Source organism: Nerophis ophidion, linkage group LG04 (assembly GCF_033978795.1).
Source record: "Nerophis ophidion isolate RoL-2023_Sa linkage group LG04, RoL_Noph_v1.0, whole genome shotgun sequence".
Lineage (NCBI taxonomy): Eukaryota > Metazoa > Chordata > Actinopteri > Syngnathiformes > Syngnathidae > Nerophis > Nerophis ophidion.
In genome coordinates, this window is record NC_084614.1 from 78,856,500 (window position 1) to 78,870,766 (window position 14,267).

Consider the following 14,267-nt stretch of genomic DNA (forward strand, 5'->3'; position numbering starts at 1 on the left):
ATCATTTTTAAACTTTTTTTTTTTTTTTTTTTTTTTTTTTGTATCAATATCGTCAAGCTGAGCTTGTGTAGTCCATAGCTGCCGTCGAGTCCCCTGAGACATTAGCGTCAAGACACCCCTCCGACTATCAGGTACTATTAAACTCACTAAAACACTAGCAACACAATAGAAAGATAAGGGATTTCCCAGAATTAACCTAGTAAATGTGTCTAAAAACATCGGAATCTGTCCCAATGCAATCGCGTTTTTTTTTTTTTTCTAGACCGTCGCTATCAATATCCTCAAACACGAATCTTTCATCCTCGCTCAAATTAATGGGGAAATTGTCGTTTTCTCGGTCCGAATAGCACTTTTTGTTGGAGGCTCCCATTAAAATCAATGTGAATATGTGAGGAGCCATCAAACATGTGACGTCATCGTCTGCGACTTCCGGCAGAGGCAGGGCTTTTCTCTTAGCGCCGAAAGTTGCGAACTTTATCGTGGATGTTCTCTACTAAATCCTTTCAGCGAAAATATGGCGATTTCGCGAAATGATCAAGTATGACACATAGAATGGACCTGCTATCCCCGTTTGAATAAGAAAATCTCATTGTCAACCACTACTAGCGACCACGCAGTCTGATAGTTTATATATCAATGATGAAATATTAACATTGCAACACATGCCAATACGGCCTTTTTAGTTTACTAAATTGCAATTTTAAATTTCCCGGGAGTTTCGTCTTCGAAACGCCGTGTAATGATGACGTGTACGCAAGACGTCACGGGTTTTTAGGAAATATGAGCGCTGCACACACACACAGCTAAAAGTCGTCTGCTTTAACGGCATAATTACACAGTATTTTGGACATCTGTGTTGCTGAATCTTTTGCAATTTGTTCAATTAATATTGGAGAAGTCACAGTAGAAAGATGGAGTTGGGAAGCTTTAGCCTTTAGCCACACAAACACACGGTGATTCCTTGTTTAAAATTCCTGGAGGTGAAACTTTACTATGGATCACAGCGAACATGGATCCCAACCACATGTCAACCAGCAGGTTTCGGTGAGAAAATTGTGGTAAAAAGTCAGTTCTTACCAGAGAAAAGCTGAGCTTGTGTCGTCCATAGCTGGAGTCGACTCCCCTGAGACACTGGCGTCAAGACACCCGTGGAGACACCCTTCCGACTATCAGGTACTATTAAACTCACTAAAACACTAGCAACACAATAGAAAGATAAGGGATTTCCCAGAATTATCCTAGTAAATGTGTCTAAAAACATCGTAATCCGTCCCAATGCTATCGCGTTTTATCATTTTTAAACTTTACCTTTTTTTTTTGTATCAATATCGTCAAGCTGAGCTTGTGTAGTCCATAAAGCTGCCGTCGACTCCCCGGAGTCATTAGCGTCAAGACACCCGTGGACACACCCCTCCGACTATCAGGTACTGTTAAACTCACTAAAACACTAGCAACACAATAGAAAGATAAGGGATTTCCCAGAATTATCCTAGTAAATGTGTCTAAAAACATCGGAATCTGTCCCAATGCAATCGCGTTTTTTTTTTTTTCTAGTCCGTCGCTATCAATATCCTCAAACACGAATCTTTCATCCTCGCTCAAATTAATGGGGAAATTGTCGTTTTCTCGGTCCGAATAGCACTTTTTGTTGGAAGCTCCCATTAAAAACAATGTGAATATGTGAGCAGCCATCAAACATGTGACGTCATCGTCTGCGACGTCCGGTAGAGGCAGGGCTTTTCTCTTAGCGCCGAAAGTTGCGAACTTTATCGTGGATGTTCTCTACTAAATCCTTTCAGAAAAAATATGGCGATTTCGCGAAATGATCAAGTATGACACATAGAATGGACCTGCTATCCCCGTTTAAATAAGAAAATCTCATTTCAGTAGGCCTTTGATGTAAGACGAGAGTCATGTAGTCATGTAGTCATGTGTGTGTGTGAGTGTGTGTGTGTGCTAACCGGGTCCCAGAGTCCAAGCTCTCTTTGGCTCATTCTAGTGAATCCAGTGGTGAAGATGTTCCCGTCTCGGGTGAAGATGGCTCTCATTGGTCGGATGCCATCGTGAGGAGCCAGGCGTTCCTGGCAATCGCACGACGCATGTGAGCAAAGTTTGCGACATGAGACCCTCAGCTGACCTGTGACCCTCCCTCCCGCCACTCACCGCCACCACTTCGGCCTTGCGCGGGTCGCAAACGCGCAGGCGGCGGTCCTTGCAGGTGGTGCAGAAGAGGCTTCCGTTGCGGTTCCAGCTGACGCTGTAGATGAGGTCGGGGTGGTCGTCCATGGACATGAGGGGCTCGCCCGTCCCCACGTTCCAGATGATGACCAGGTTGTCGCTGGCTAGGAAGAACCGGGGTGGTGGAACGTAAACAGAAGGTGGGTAGTAACGCGCTACATTTACTCCGTTACATCTACTTGAGTAACTTTTGGGATAAATTGTACTTCTAAGAGTAGTTTTTATGCAACATACTTTTACTTGAGTATATTTATAGAGAAGAAACGCTACTTTTACTCCGCTCCATTTATCTGCAATCAGGTCGCTACTCGCTACTTTTTTTTAATCGATCTGTTAATGTTTGTTTTGGTTTTGTCAGACACACATTCAAAGTAGGAAGTACGCATGCCTGCGTTTCACCAATCAAATGCAGTCACTGGTGACGTTGGACCAATCAAACAGAGCTAGGTGGTCAGATGACCGCCACACGCAGAACCCGACATGTTGAAAAACTTACTGGGGTGTTACCATTTAGTAGTCAATTGTAGGGAATATGTACTGTACTGTGCAATCTACTAATGAAAGTTTCAATCAATCAACCAATCAATCAAAAGTGTAAAGGAAAAAAGACACTTTTTATGTCAACCGTACTTCCCGTCAAAAGCCTAAAGACTGATCGCACAGTTCCTGTCTTCACAATAAAAGTGTCGCTCCATCGCGCCTGCGCTAACAAAATAAGAGTCTCCGAAAGCTAGCGCAAACTAGCAAGCTACGGAGTTTGCCGCCAATGTATTTCTTCTAAAGTGTATAAAAACGAATATGGAAGCTGGACAAATAAGATGCCAAAAACCAACCACTTTCATGTGGTATTGGACGGAAAAGAGGAACTTTTTTTCTCCTCCATTCGAAAACCGGGACATTATCAGCACTATACTGTCTGATTCCAATCAATGCAAGTCATCAGAATCAGGTAATACACCAACTTATATTCTTGTCTTCATTAAAGATAGGAATCTATACGTTAAACATGCTTGTATATTCATTAAAACACCTTCAACATGTGAACAAAAACGGCAAAATAAATAAATATAAATGATATACTGTATATATAAATGTATACATATATGTATATGTCTTGATTGGATTATCCAGAAAATAGTGCTCGATACCGTGGTAGAGCGCAATATGTAGGTGTGGGAAAAATCACAAGACTACTTCATCTCTACAGAACTGTTTCATGAGGGGTTCCCTCAATCATCAGGAGATTTTAATGGAAGTATTCACATACAATGGTTTATATAGGGCACAGAGTGGGTGGGTACAGGCAGGCGTAGGGTGTGGTGATTGGCTCATGTGTTACCTAGGAGGTGTTTCCGTCTGTGGCGGCATGTTGAAATGATTTCACTGCGCTTGTTGAGGGATGATAGATCTGGATGATGTATAATAAACAGTTTCTCTTTTAAGCATAGGTTGCATCTTTTATTACCACTGTTGTAAGGTGGGCTGGATGCAAGAATTTGCCATGTTATTGAATATTCAACATTATTGTCTTTGAGGTTCCAAATGTGCTTGCTGAGTTCTGTAGAATTCCGCAAAGTCTGGCTTCTAAAGGAGGCGTTGTGATTATTCCATCTTGTTTTGAACGCTCCTTCGGTTAATCCTACGTACGTGTCGGATGTGTTAATGTCCTTGCGTGGACATTAACACGTGGACCATTAGTGCACGTGTGTTTGTGGGGACCCATTAAAGCAGTGGTTCTCAACCTTGCGTGGACATTAACACATCCGACACGTACGTAGGATTAACCAAAGGAGCGTTCAAAACAAGATGGAATAATCACAAGGCCTCCTTTAGAAACCAGACTTTGCGGAATTCTACAGAACTCAGCAAGCACATTTGGAACCTCAAAGACAATAATGTTGAATATTCAATAACATGGCAAATTCTTGCATCCAGCACACCTTACAACAGTGGTAATAAAAGATGCAACCTATGCTTAAAAGAGAAACTGTTTATTATATATCATCCAGATCTATCATCCCTCAACAAGCGCAGTGAAATCATTTCAACATGCCGCCACAGACGGTAACACCTCCTAGGTAACACATGAGCCAATCACCACACTCCTACGCCTGCCTGTACCCACCCACTCTGTGCCCTATATAAACCATTGTATGTGAATGCTTCCATTAAAAATCTCCTGATGATTGAGGGAACCCCTCATGAAACAGTTCTGTAGAGATGAAGTAGTCTTGTGATTTTTCCCACACCTACATACATATATATATATATATATATATATATATATATACTGTAGATATATATATGATGTGTATGTATATGTATATATAAATATATATGATATGTGTGTATGTATATATGAGGTATTGGTCATTTATTAAGTAATTGATTAACGTTGAAAAACTTATTGGGGTGTTACCATTTAGTGGTCAATTGTAGGGAATATGTACTGTACTGTGCAATCTACTAATACAAGTTTCAATCAATCAATCAATCAATCAATCAATCAATGCCTACTGAGCCTATGGTGTTGTTAAGTTATTGTGGCTCAATTTGCCTTAATTTTTTTTTATTTTAATGTATTATTATTTAGTATATATTATTGTTTTAGTTGCTTAAGAGATATTCCTGGCTCTGAATTTGCTCATTGCTATTTTTATGTTTTTGTGCATTACTTGTTGCCGTAATCATTAAACAAACAGGTTACTCATCAGTTACTCAGTACTTGAGTAGTTTTTTCACAACATACTTTTTACTTTTACTCAAGTAAATATTTGGGTGACTACTCTTTACTTTTACTTGAGTAATAAATCTCTAAAGTAAAAGTACTCTTACTTGAGTACAATTTCTGGCTACTCTACCCACCTCTGAATGTAAAGAATGAACTCCGCATGAATTCCCCTTGGCCGTGTGCGTACCTGCAGTGAGGAGGATGTTGCGCGTGGTCGGGTGCCAGCTGACGATGCCGACACGTTTGGAGTGACCCTCCAGAACCACCACAGGGTCTGTGATGGGGCGGATCAGGGAGTGATCAGGAATTTGCCACACCTGCAGAGGGAGCGACCATTTTTTTAATTCAAGTACCCCCTAATCAGAGCAAAGTATTTTTGGTTGAAAAAAAAGACATAAAGAAGTAAAATACAGCACTATGTCATCAGTTTCTGATTTGTTAAATTGTGCCCAAAAATATTGCTCATTTGTAGTGGTCTTTCTTGAAGTGGGAAGTGAATTATATTTATATAGCGCTTTTCTCAAGTGACTCAAAGCGCTTTACATAGTGACACCCAATATCTAAGTTACATTTAAACCAGTGTGGGCGGCGGCATAGCTCGGTTGGTAGAGCGGCCGTGTCAGCAACTTGAGAGTTGCAGGTTCGATTCCCGCTTCCGCCATCCTAGTCACTGCCGTTGTGTCCTTGGGCAAGACACTTTACCCACCTGCTCCCAGTGCCACCCACACTGGTTTGAATGTAACTTAGATATCGGGTTTCACTATGTAAAGCGCTTTGAGTCACTAGAGAAAAGCGCTATATAAATACAATTCACTTCACTGGGAGAAGGTGGGTAAAGTGTCTTGCCCAAGGACACAACGGCAGTAACTAGGATGGCACAGGCGGGAATCGAACCTGCAACCCTCAAGTTGCTGGCACCAACCGAGCTATGCCGCCTTGAACTATTTGGGGAAAAAAAGATATAAAAATAACGAAAAACTTGTTGACAAATAAACAAGTGATTCAATTATAAATAAAGATGTCTACACATAGAAGTAATCATCAACTTAAAGTGCCCTCTTTGGGGATTGTAATAGAGATCCATCTGGATTCATCAACTTCTTTCTAAACATTTCTTCAGAAAAAAAGAAATCTTTAACATTAATATTTATTTAAATCTAGCTGTCAACACTGAATATTGCATTGTTGTATTTATTTTGACAGTTTATGAGCTTAAATTCATATTTTGTTGAAGTATTATTCCGTCCGTCCATCCATTTTTCTACCGCTTATTCCCTTTTGGGGTGGCGGAGGGCGCTGGCGCCTATCTCAGCTACAATGGGGCGGAAGGCAGGGTACACCCTGGACAAACGAAAACACGAAAAAAAAAAAAAAAAATTAAATTTTGAAACAAAGTTTATCTTCAATTTCGATTCTTTAAAATTCAAAATTCAACCGAAAAAAATTAAGAGAAAAACTAACTAATTCCAATCTTTTTGAAAAAATTTCAAAAATAATTTATGGATCATCATTAGTAATTTTTCCTGATTAAGATTAATTTTAGAATTTTGATGACATGTTTTAAATAGGTTAAAATACAATCTGCACTTTGTTAGAATATATAACGAGTTGGACCAAGCTATATTTCTAACAAAGACAAATCCTTATTTCTTCTAGATTTTCCAGAGCAAAAATTTTAAAAGAAATTCAAAAGACTTTGAAATAAGATTTAAATTTAAATTTTTTTGAATTTTAATCATAATAAGTTTGAAGAAATATTTCACAAATATTCTTCTTCGTCAAAAAAACAGAAGCTAAAATGAAGAATTAAATTAAAATGTATTTATTATTCTTTACAATAAAAACATAAAAAAATTACTTGAACATTGATTTAAATTGTCAGGAAAGAAGAGGAAGGAATTTAAAAGGTAAAAAGGTAAATGTGTTTAAAAATCCTAAAATCATTTTTAAGGTTGAATTTTTTTCTCTGAAATTGTCTTCTGAAAGTTATAAGAAGCAAAGTAAAAAAATAAATGAACTTATTTAAACAAGTGAAGACCAAGTCTTTAAAATATTTCCTGGAATTTTCAAATTCTATTTGAGTTTTGTGTCTCTTAGAATGAAAAATATCGAGCAAAGCGAGACCAGCTTGCTAGTAAATAAATACAAATTTAAAAAATAGAGGCAGCTCACTGGTAAGTGCTGCTATTTGAGCTATTTTTAGAACTGGCCAGCGGGCGACTCATCTGATCCTTACGGGCTATCTGGTGCCCGCGGGCCCCGCGTTGGTGACCCCTGGTTTAGAATGTATAAAACTAGTTGACCTGCCGTTTGTTTTCTTTTTCTCCTCTGTCCCCCTCACCCATATGTGGTCCTCTCCAAGGTTTCTCATAGTCATCATTGTCACTGTCACCAACGTCCCACTGGGGTGAGTTTTTCCTTGCCCTTATGTGGGCTCTACAGAGGATGTCGTTGTGGTTTGTGCATCCTTTTGAGACACTTGTGATTTAGGGCTATATAAATAAAAATTAATTGATGATTGATTGATATGGATGGGTGGCCAAAAAATGTGTATGTACATGTAATTTTTTAGTTTCCTATTTTTTTATAAGAGGTAATAGTTCTAAAAACCTATTTTCACATTCTCTTATGTGTTTAGAATTTTGCAAAGAAAAATGAATGCATTCAATTTTGAAATAAGGCTTTTGAAATGTGGAAAAACTGAAGTGAATTCCTTCTGGATGCAATGTAGAAAATGTTGATGGAGGTTTTTGGATGTTTTTTTAGAGCACTTTACAATTTAGAATGCATAAATAAAACAAAAACAACATGTTCTTGTCTCACAAAAGGATTGTGAATGGGAGGCAAAATCCCAAACAAAGTGCAATTCCCCTTTAAGGAGACACATCTCCAACATTTGCTTCACTCCTTGTAGTTGTCTCAATACTTATGAAAAACACAAACACACATATATACATATATATATATATATAAAAACACAAATAACACACTGGAAGGAAACACACAATGACACGCAGCTGCAAAATAAGCAGCGTGATATCACACTTGTTCTTTCTGTAGCTGCCAAGCATGGACAGCTGCAACACACACACTCACACACACACACACACACACACACGCACACACACACACACACACACACTCACACACACACACTCGCAAACTCATTTGGAATGGGGACCAAGTTTTTGATCATGACTTGTGGGGACCACCCTTTCTACAGGTTGTCAGAGGTGGGTAGTAACGCGCTACATTTACTCCGTTACATCTATTTGAGTAACTTTTGGGATAAATTGTACTTCTAAGAGTAGTTTTTATGCAACATACTTTTACTTGAGTATATTTATAGAGAAGAAACGCTACTTTTACTCCGCTCCATTTATCTACAATCAGCTCGTTACTCGCTACTTCGCCTCGACTACTGTAACGTATTATTTTCGGGTCTCCCCATGTCTAGCATTAAAAGATTACAGTTGGTACAAAATGCGGCTGCTAGACTTTTGACAAGAACAAGAAAGTTTGATCACATTACACCTGTACTGGCTCACCTGCACTGGCTTCCTGTGCACTTAAGATGTGACTTTAAGGTTTTACTACTTACGTATAAAATACTACACGGTCTAGCTCCAGCCTATCTTGCCGATTGTATTGTACCATATGTCCCGGCAAGAAATCTGCGTTCAAAGGACTCCGGCTTATTAGTGATTCCCAAAGCCCAAAAAAAGTCTGCGGGCTATAGAGCGTTTTCATTTCGGGCTCCAGTACTCTGGAATGCCCTCCCGGTAACAGTTCGAGATGCTACCTCAGTAGAAGCATTTAAGTCTCACCTTAAAACTCATTTGTATACTCTAGCCTTTAAATAGACTCCCTTTTTAGACCAGTTGATCTGCTGTTTCTTTTCTTTTTCTTCTATGTCCCACTCTCCCTTGTGGAGGGGGTCCGGTCCGATCCGGTGGCCATGTACTGCTTGCCTGTGTATCGGCTGGGGACATCTCTGCGCTGCTGATCCGCCTCCGCTTGGGATGGTTTCCTGCTGGCTCCGCTGTGAACGGGACTCTCGCTGCTGTGTTGGATCCGCTTTGGACTGGACTCTCGCGACTGTGTTGGATCCATTATGGATTGAACTTTCACAGTATAATGTTAGACCCGCTCGACATCCATTGCTTTCCTCCTCTCTAAGATTCTCATAGTCATCATTGTCACCGACGTCCCACTGGGTGTGAGTTTTCCTTGCCCTTATGTGGGCCTACCGAGGATGTCGTGGTGGTTTGTGCAGCCCTTTGAGACACTAGTGATTTAGGGCTATATAAGTAAACATTGATTGATTGATTGATTGATCTATTAATGTTTGTTTTGATTTTTCAAAGTAGGAACTACGCATGCATGCGTTTCACCAATCAAATGCAGTCACTGGTGACGTTGGACCAATCAAACAGAGTCTGGCGGTCACGTGACCGTCACACGTCGAATCCGACTTAAAAAAGTTGAAAAACTTACTGGGGTGTTACCATTTAGTGGTCAATTGTACGGAATATGTACTGTACTGTGCAATCTACTAATACAAGTTTCAATCAATCAATCAAAAGTGTAAAGGAAAAAATACACTTTTTATTTCAACCGTACTTCCCGTCAAAAGCCTAAAGGCTGATCGCACAGTTCCTGTCTTCACAATAAAAGCGCCGCTCCATCGCGCCTGGGCTAACAAAATAATAGTCTCCGAAAGCCAGCGCAAACAAGCTAGCAAGCTACGGAGTTTGCCGCCAATGTATTTCTTGTAAAGTGTATAAAAACGAATATGGAAGCTGGACAAATAAGATGCTAAAAACCAACGACTTTCATGTGGTATTGGATGGAAAAGAGGAACTTTTTTTCTCCTCCATTTGAAAACGTGGACGTTTTCAGCACTATACTGTCTGATTCCAATCAATGCAAGTCATCAGAATCAGGTAATACACCAACTTATATTCTTGTCTTCATGAAAGATTGGAATCTATATGTTAAACATGCATGCATATTCATTAAAACACCTTTAACATGTAAACAAAAACGGCAAAATAAATAAATATCAATTATATTCTGTATATATATATACGGACGCATACACGCACACATCGCCATAGCAACCTTATACAACAATTTAGGCACTGGAGCTCATTCGATGGAGTACCTAATGAAGTGGCCAGTGTGTGTGTGTGTGTGTGTGTGTGTGTGTGTGTGTGTGTGTGTGTGTGTGTGTGTGTGTGTGTGTTTACCATGGCGGTGCAGTCCTCTGAGCCGCTGGCCAGGATGTTGTCATCGTGGGGACACCAATCAATGTCGAGGACAGGTCCAGAGTGTCCTATGACCAGAGGGTAGTTCTTGTCCACTCGTCCCGTCTGGAGTACAACAGAACCTCATCAGAATGTTCCACGGATTCCTGGAAAGCGGCGCAAGGACAGTCACCCCCCCCCCCCCCCCCTCAACCCCCCCACTGCATGGGGTTGCCATTCTGGGGGAGTCTAACATGTCCCCCAAGAGACAACCTGACCTCTCATAGCCCTTTTCACTCTTCTAATGAGTCACATGATGACTTGATGGGTATCGGCCAATCAGATTTGTTGTTACAACCTCCTTTGTGTGCATCATACATACACACACACACACACACACACACGCACGCATACACACACGCACGCAGGAGTGTATTTATAGGCGAGAGACGAGGTGTTGAAAGGGGAGTTTTTCTGGTGGCCCATGAGACTGCAGTGGCAGTGGGAGGGGCCTGAGGGGGCGTGGCTTGTATTAATAGCCTGATGCTTAGTCACGCTCAGCCTTGGTGTGCATTTGAGTGTGTAGCGAGTGTCTTTTTGCTCCATCTCCGTGATGCATGAGATATCCGAACTCGGGAGATGGGGAAATGTGTTTGTCATTCTTGTTTGGTGTGGGTTCACAGTGTGGCGCGTATTTGTAACAGTGTTAAAGGCCTACTGAAATGAGATTTTCTTATACGGTGTATAGCAGGTCCATTCTATGTGTCATACTTGATCATTTCGTGATATTGCCATATTTTTGCTGAAAGGATTTAGTAGAGAACATCCACGATAAATTTCGCAACTTTTCGTCGCTAATAAAAAAAGCCTTGCCTCTACCGGAAGTAGCAGACGATGTGCGCGTGACGTCACGGGTTGTGGAGCTCCTCACATCCTCACATTGTTTACAATCATGGCCACCAGCAGCAATAGCGATTCGGACCGAGAAAGCGACAATTTCCCCATTAACTTGAGCGAGGATGAAAGATTCGTGGATGAGGAAAGTGAGAGTGAAGGACTAGAAATAAAAAAAAAAGACGAGGGCAGTGGGAGCGATTCAGATGTTTTTAGACAAATTTACTAGGATAATTCTGAAAAATCCCTTATCTGCTTATTGTGTTACTAGAGTTTTAGAGAGATTATATGGTCGTACCTGAAAGTCGGAGGGGTGTGGCCACGGATTTGGTGACCGCTAGTGTCTTCGATCAAAGCCCCGTTTCTCGACAAGGCAAGGCAGCCGGGCTGAGATTTTTTTATTTTTTTCCCTCCGACGGTTGGGAGGACGCAAGCGAGTCCGCAGCTGCAGGGGGCGAGGCACGACGCAAGCTCTCCGCTCATAACTACGGTAAGAGCCGACTTAATACCACCATTTTCTCACCAAAACCTGCCGGTTGACATGTGGTAGGGAACCATGTTCGCTGGACCGCTCTGTTCTATAGTAAAGCTTCACCATCAGCTTTCGGGAATGTAAACAAGGAAACACCGGCTGTGTTTGTGTGGCTAAAGGCGGCCGCAATACACCGCTTACCACCTACATCTTTCTTCTTTGACGTCTCCATTATCAATTGAAGAAATTGCAAAAGATTCAGCAACACAGACGTCCAGAATACTGTGTGATTATGCGATTAAAGCTTATAGCTGGGATCGGCGCTGGATCAAAATGTCCGCTACAATCAGTGACGTTATGCGCACGCCTTATTATACCGCGACGTTTTCAGCAGGATACTTAGCGGGAAATTTAAAAATTGCAATTTAGTAAACTAAAAAGGCTGTATTGGCATGTGTTGCAATGTTAATATTTCATCATTGATATATAAACTATCAGACTGCGTGGTGGCTAGTAGTGGCTTTCAGTAGGCCTTTCAAGTTGTTTATACGGCCACCCTCAGTGTGACCTGTATGGCTGTTGACCAAGTATGCCTTGCATTCACTTATGTGTGTTTAAAAGCCGCATATATTATGTGTTTGTGTGGAGGAAAAGCTGACGTGACGACAGGTTGTAGAGGACGCTAAAGGCAGTGCCTTTAAGGCACGCCCCCAATATTTTTGTCCGGGTGGAAATCGGGAGAAATTCGGCAGAATGGTTGCCCCGGGGGATTTTCGGGCGGGGCACTGAAATTCGGGAGTCTCCCAGGAAGGTTGGCAAGTATGCCGTGATGTCACAGTTGTGAAAAAAAGTTGGCTCCGCCCACCTTGGAGAGGGGCAGTACCAGGAAGGCTCCGCCCCCGCTGGACTCCACGATGACGGCCAGGAACTTTGGGTTGATGGCGCAGAAGGAGCTGTCCCACGTCACCTTGGACACGCGGATGTCGTCGTAGCCCTGGTCGGCCTTGACCGCCTGGCCGAAGACGTGGCGGAACTTGCTCTGCCGCACGATGCTGCGACTCATGGCTGCGGCGGGGGGGCGGAGACTGAGGAGCGGCGTGGAGGGGCGGAGACTGAGGAGGAAGTGATAGAATGTAGCTTGTGAATACAAAGAGTAGAATAGCCATAGATATACATCAGTGCTGTCAGTTATTTATTATAAATCAGATTAATCACGGGCGGTATTGCTCGGTTGGTAGAGTGGCCGTGCCAGCAACTTGAGGGTTGCAGGTTCGATTCCCGCTTCCGCCATCCTAGTCACTGCCGTTGTGTCCTTGGGCAAGACACCCACACTGGTTTAAATGTAACTTAGATATTGGGTTTCACTATGTAAAGCGCTTTGAGTCACTAGAGAAAAGCGCTATATAAATATAATTCACTTCACTTCACATCACACTTTTACAATTTTGTTTAATCACAGATTATTAGAGATGTCCGATGATGGCTTTTTCGCCGATATCCGATATTGTGCAACTCTTAATTACCAATTCCGATATCAACCACATACCGGTGAAATGAACACATTATTATGCCTCATTTTGTTGTGATGCCCCCCTGGATGCATTAAACAATGCAACCAGGTTTTTCCCAAAATAAATCAACTCAAGTTATGGAAAAAAATGCCATATTTATTATTGAAGTCACAAAGTGCATTATTTTTTTTTTTAACATGCCTCAAAACAGCAGCTTGGAATTTGGGACATGCTCTTCCTAAGAGAGTATGAGGAGGTTGAGGTGGGTGGGGTTGGATTTAAGGGGGGAGCGGGGGTGCATATTGTAGTGTCCCGGAAGAGTTAGTGCTGCAAGGGTTTCTGGGTATTTGTTCTGTTGTGTTTATGTTGTAGATGGACGGACGGACGGAGGGTGGGTGGGTGGGGTTGGATTTAAGGGGGGAGCGGGGGTGCATATTGTAGTGTCCCGGAAGAGTTAGTGCTGCAAGGGTTTCTGGGTATTTGTTCTGTTGTGTTTATGTTGTAGATGGACGGACGGACGGACGGGCGGACGGACGGACGGGCGGGCGGGCGGGCGGACGGACGGACGGACGGACGGACGGACGGACGGACGGACGGACGGACGGACGGACGGACGGACGGACGGACGGACGGACGGACGGACGGACGGACGGACGGACGGACGGACGGACGGACGGACGGACGGACGGACGGACGGACGGACGGACGGACGGACGGACGGACGGACGGACGGACGGACGGACGGACGGACGGACGGACGGACGGACGGACGGACGGACGGACGGACGGACGGACGGACGGACGGACGGACGGACGGACAGACAGACAGACAGACAGACAGACAGACAGACAGACAGACAGACAGACAGACAGACAGACAGACAGACAGACAGACAGATAGATAGATAGATAGATAGATAGATAGATAGATAGATAGATAGATAGATGGTACTTTATTGATTCCTTCAGGAAAATTTAAATATTGTGTTACGGTGCAGATGTTCTCCAGAAATGTGTTTGGCATTCTTGTTTGTTGTGGGTTCACAGAGTGGCGCATATTTGTAACCCTCAGTGTGACCTGTATGGCTGCTGACCAAGTATGCCTTGCATTCACTTGTGGGTGTTAAAAGCCATAGATATTATGTGACTGGGCAAAGGCAATGCCTATGAGG

General features: G+C 42.4%; 1 protein-coding gene across 1 annotated transcript in view; it reads right to left on the reverse strand.

Moving 5' to 3' along the window:
* The window catches only part of coro6 (coronin 6), a 50,984-nt gene that overhangs the window by 14,248 nt on the left and 22,469 nt on the right, over nucleotides 1-14,267 (reverse strand). The window contains exons 2-6 of the mRNA XM_061899125.1: nucleotides 12,450-12,696; nucleotides 10,222-10,344; nucleotides 5,157-5,286; nucleotides 2,164-2,342; nucleotides 1,962-2,081 (exon numbers count right to left, since the gene is read on the reverse strand). Of these exons, the coding sequence (XP_061755109.1) occupies nucleotides 1,962-2,081; nucleotides 2,164-2,342; nucleotides 5,157-5,286; nucleotides 10,222-10,344; nucleotides 12,450-12,647 (750 nt within the window). The 5' untranslated portion in view covers nucleotides 12,648-12,696. The remainder of the gene's footprint in view (nucleotides 1-1,961; nucleotides 2,082-2,163; nucleotides 2,343-5,156; nucleotides 5,287-10,221; nucleotides 10,345-12,449; nucleotides 12,697-14,267) is intronic.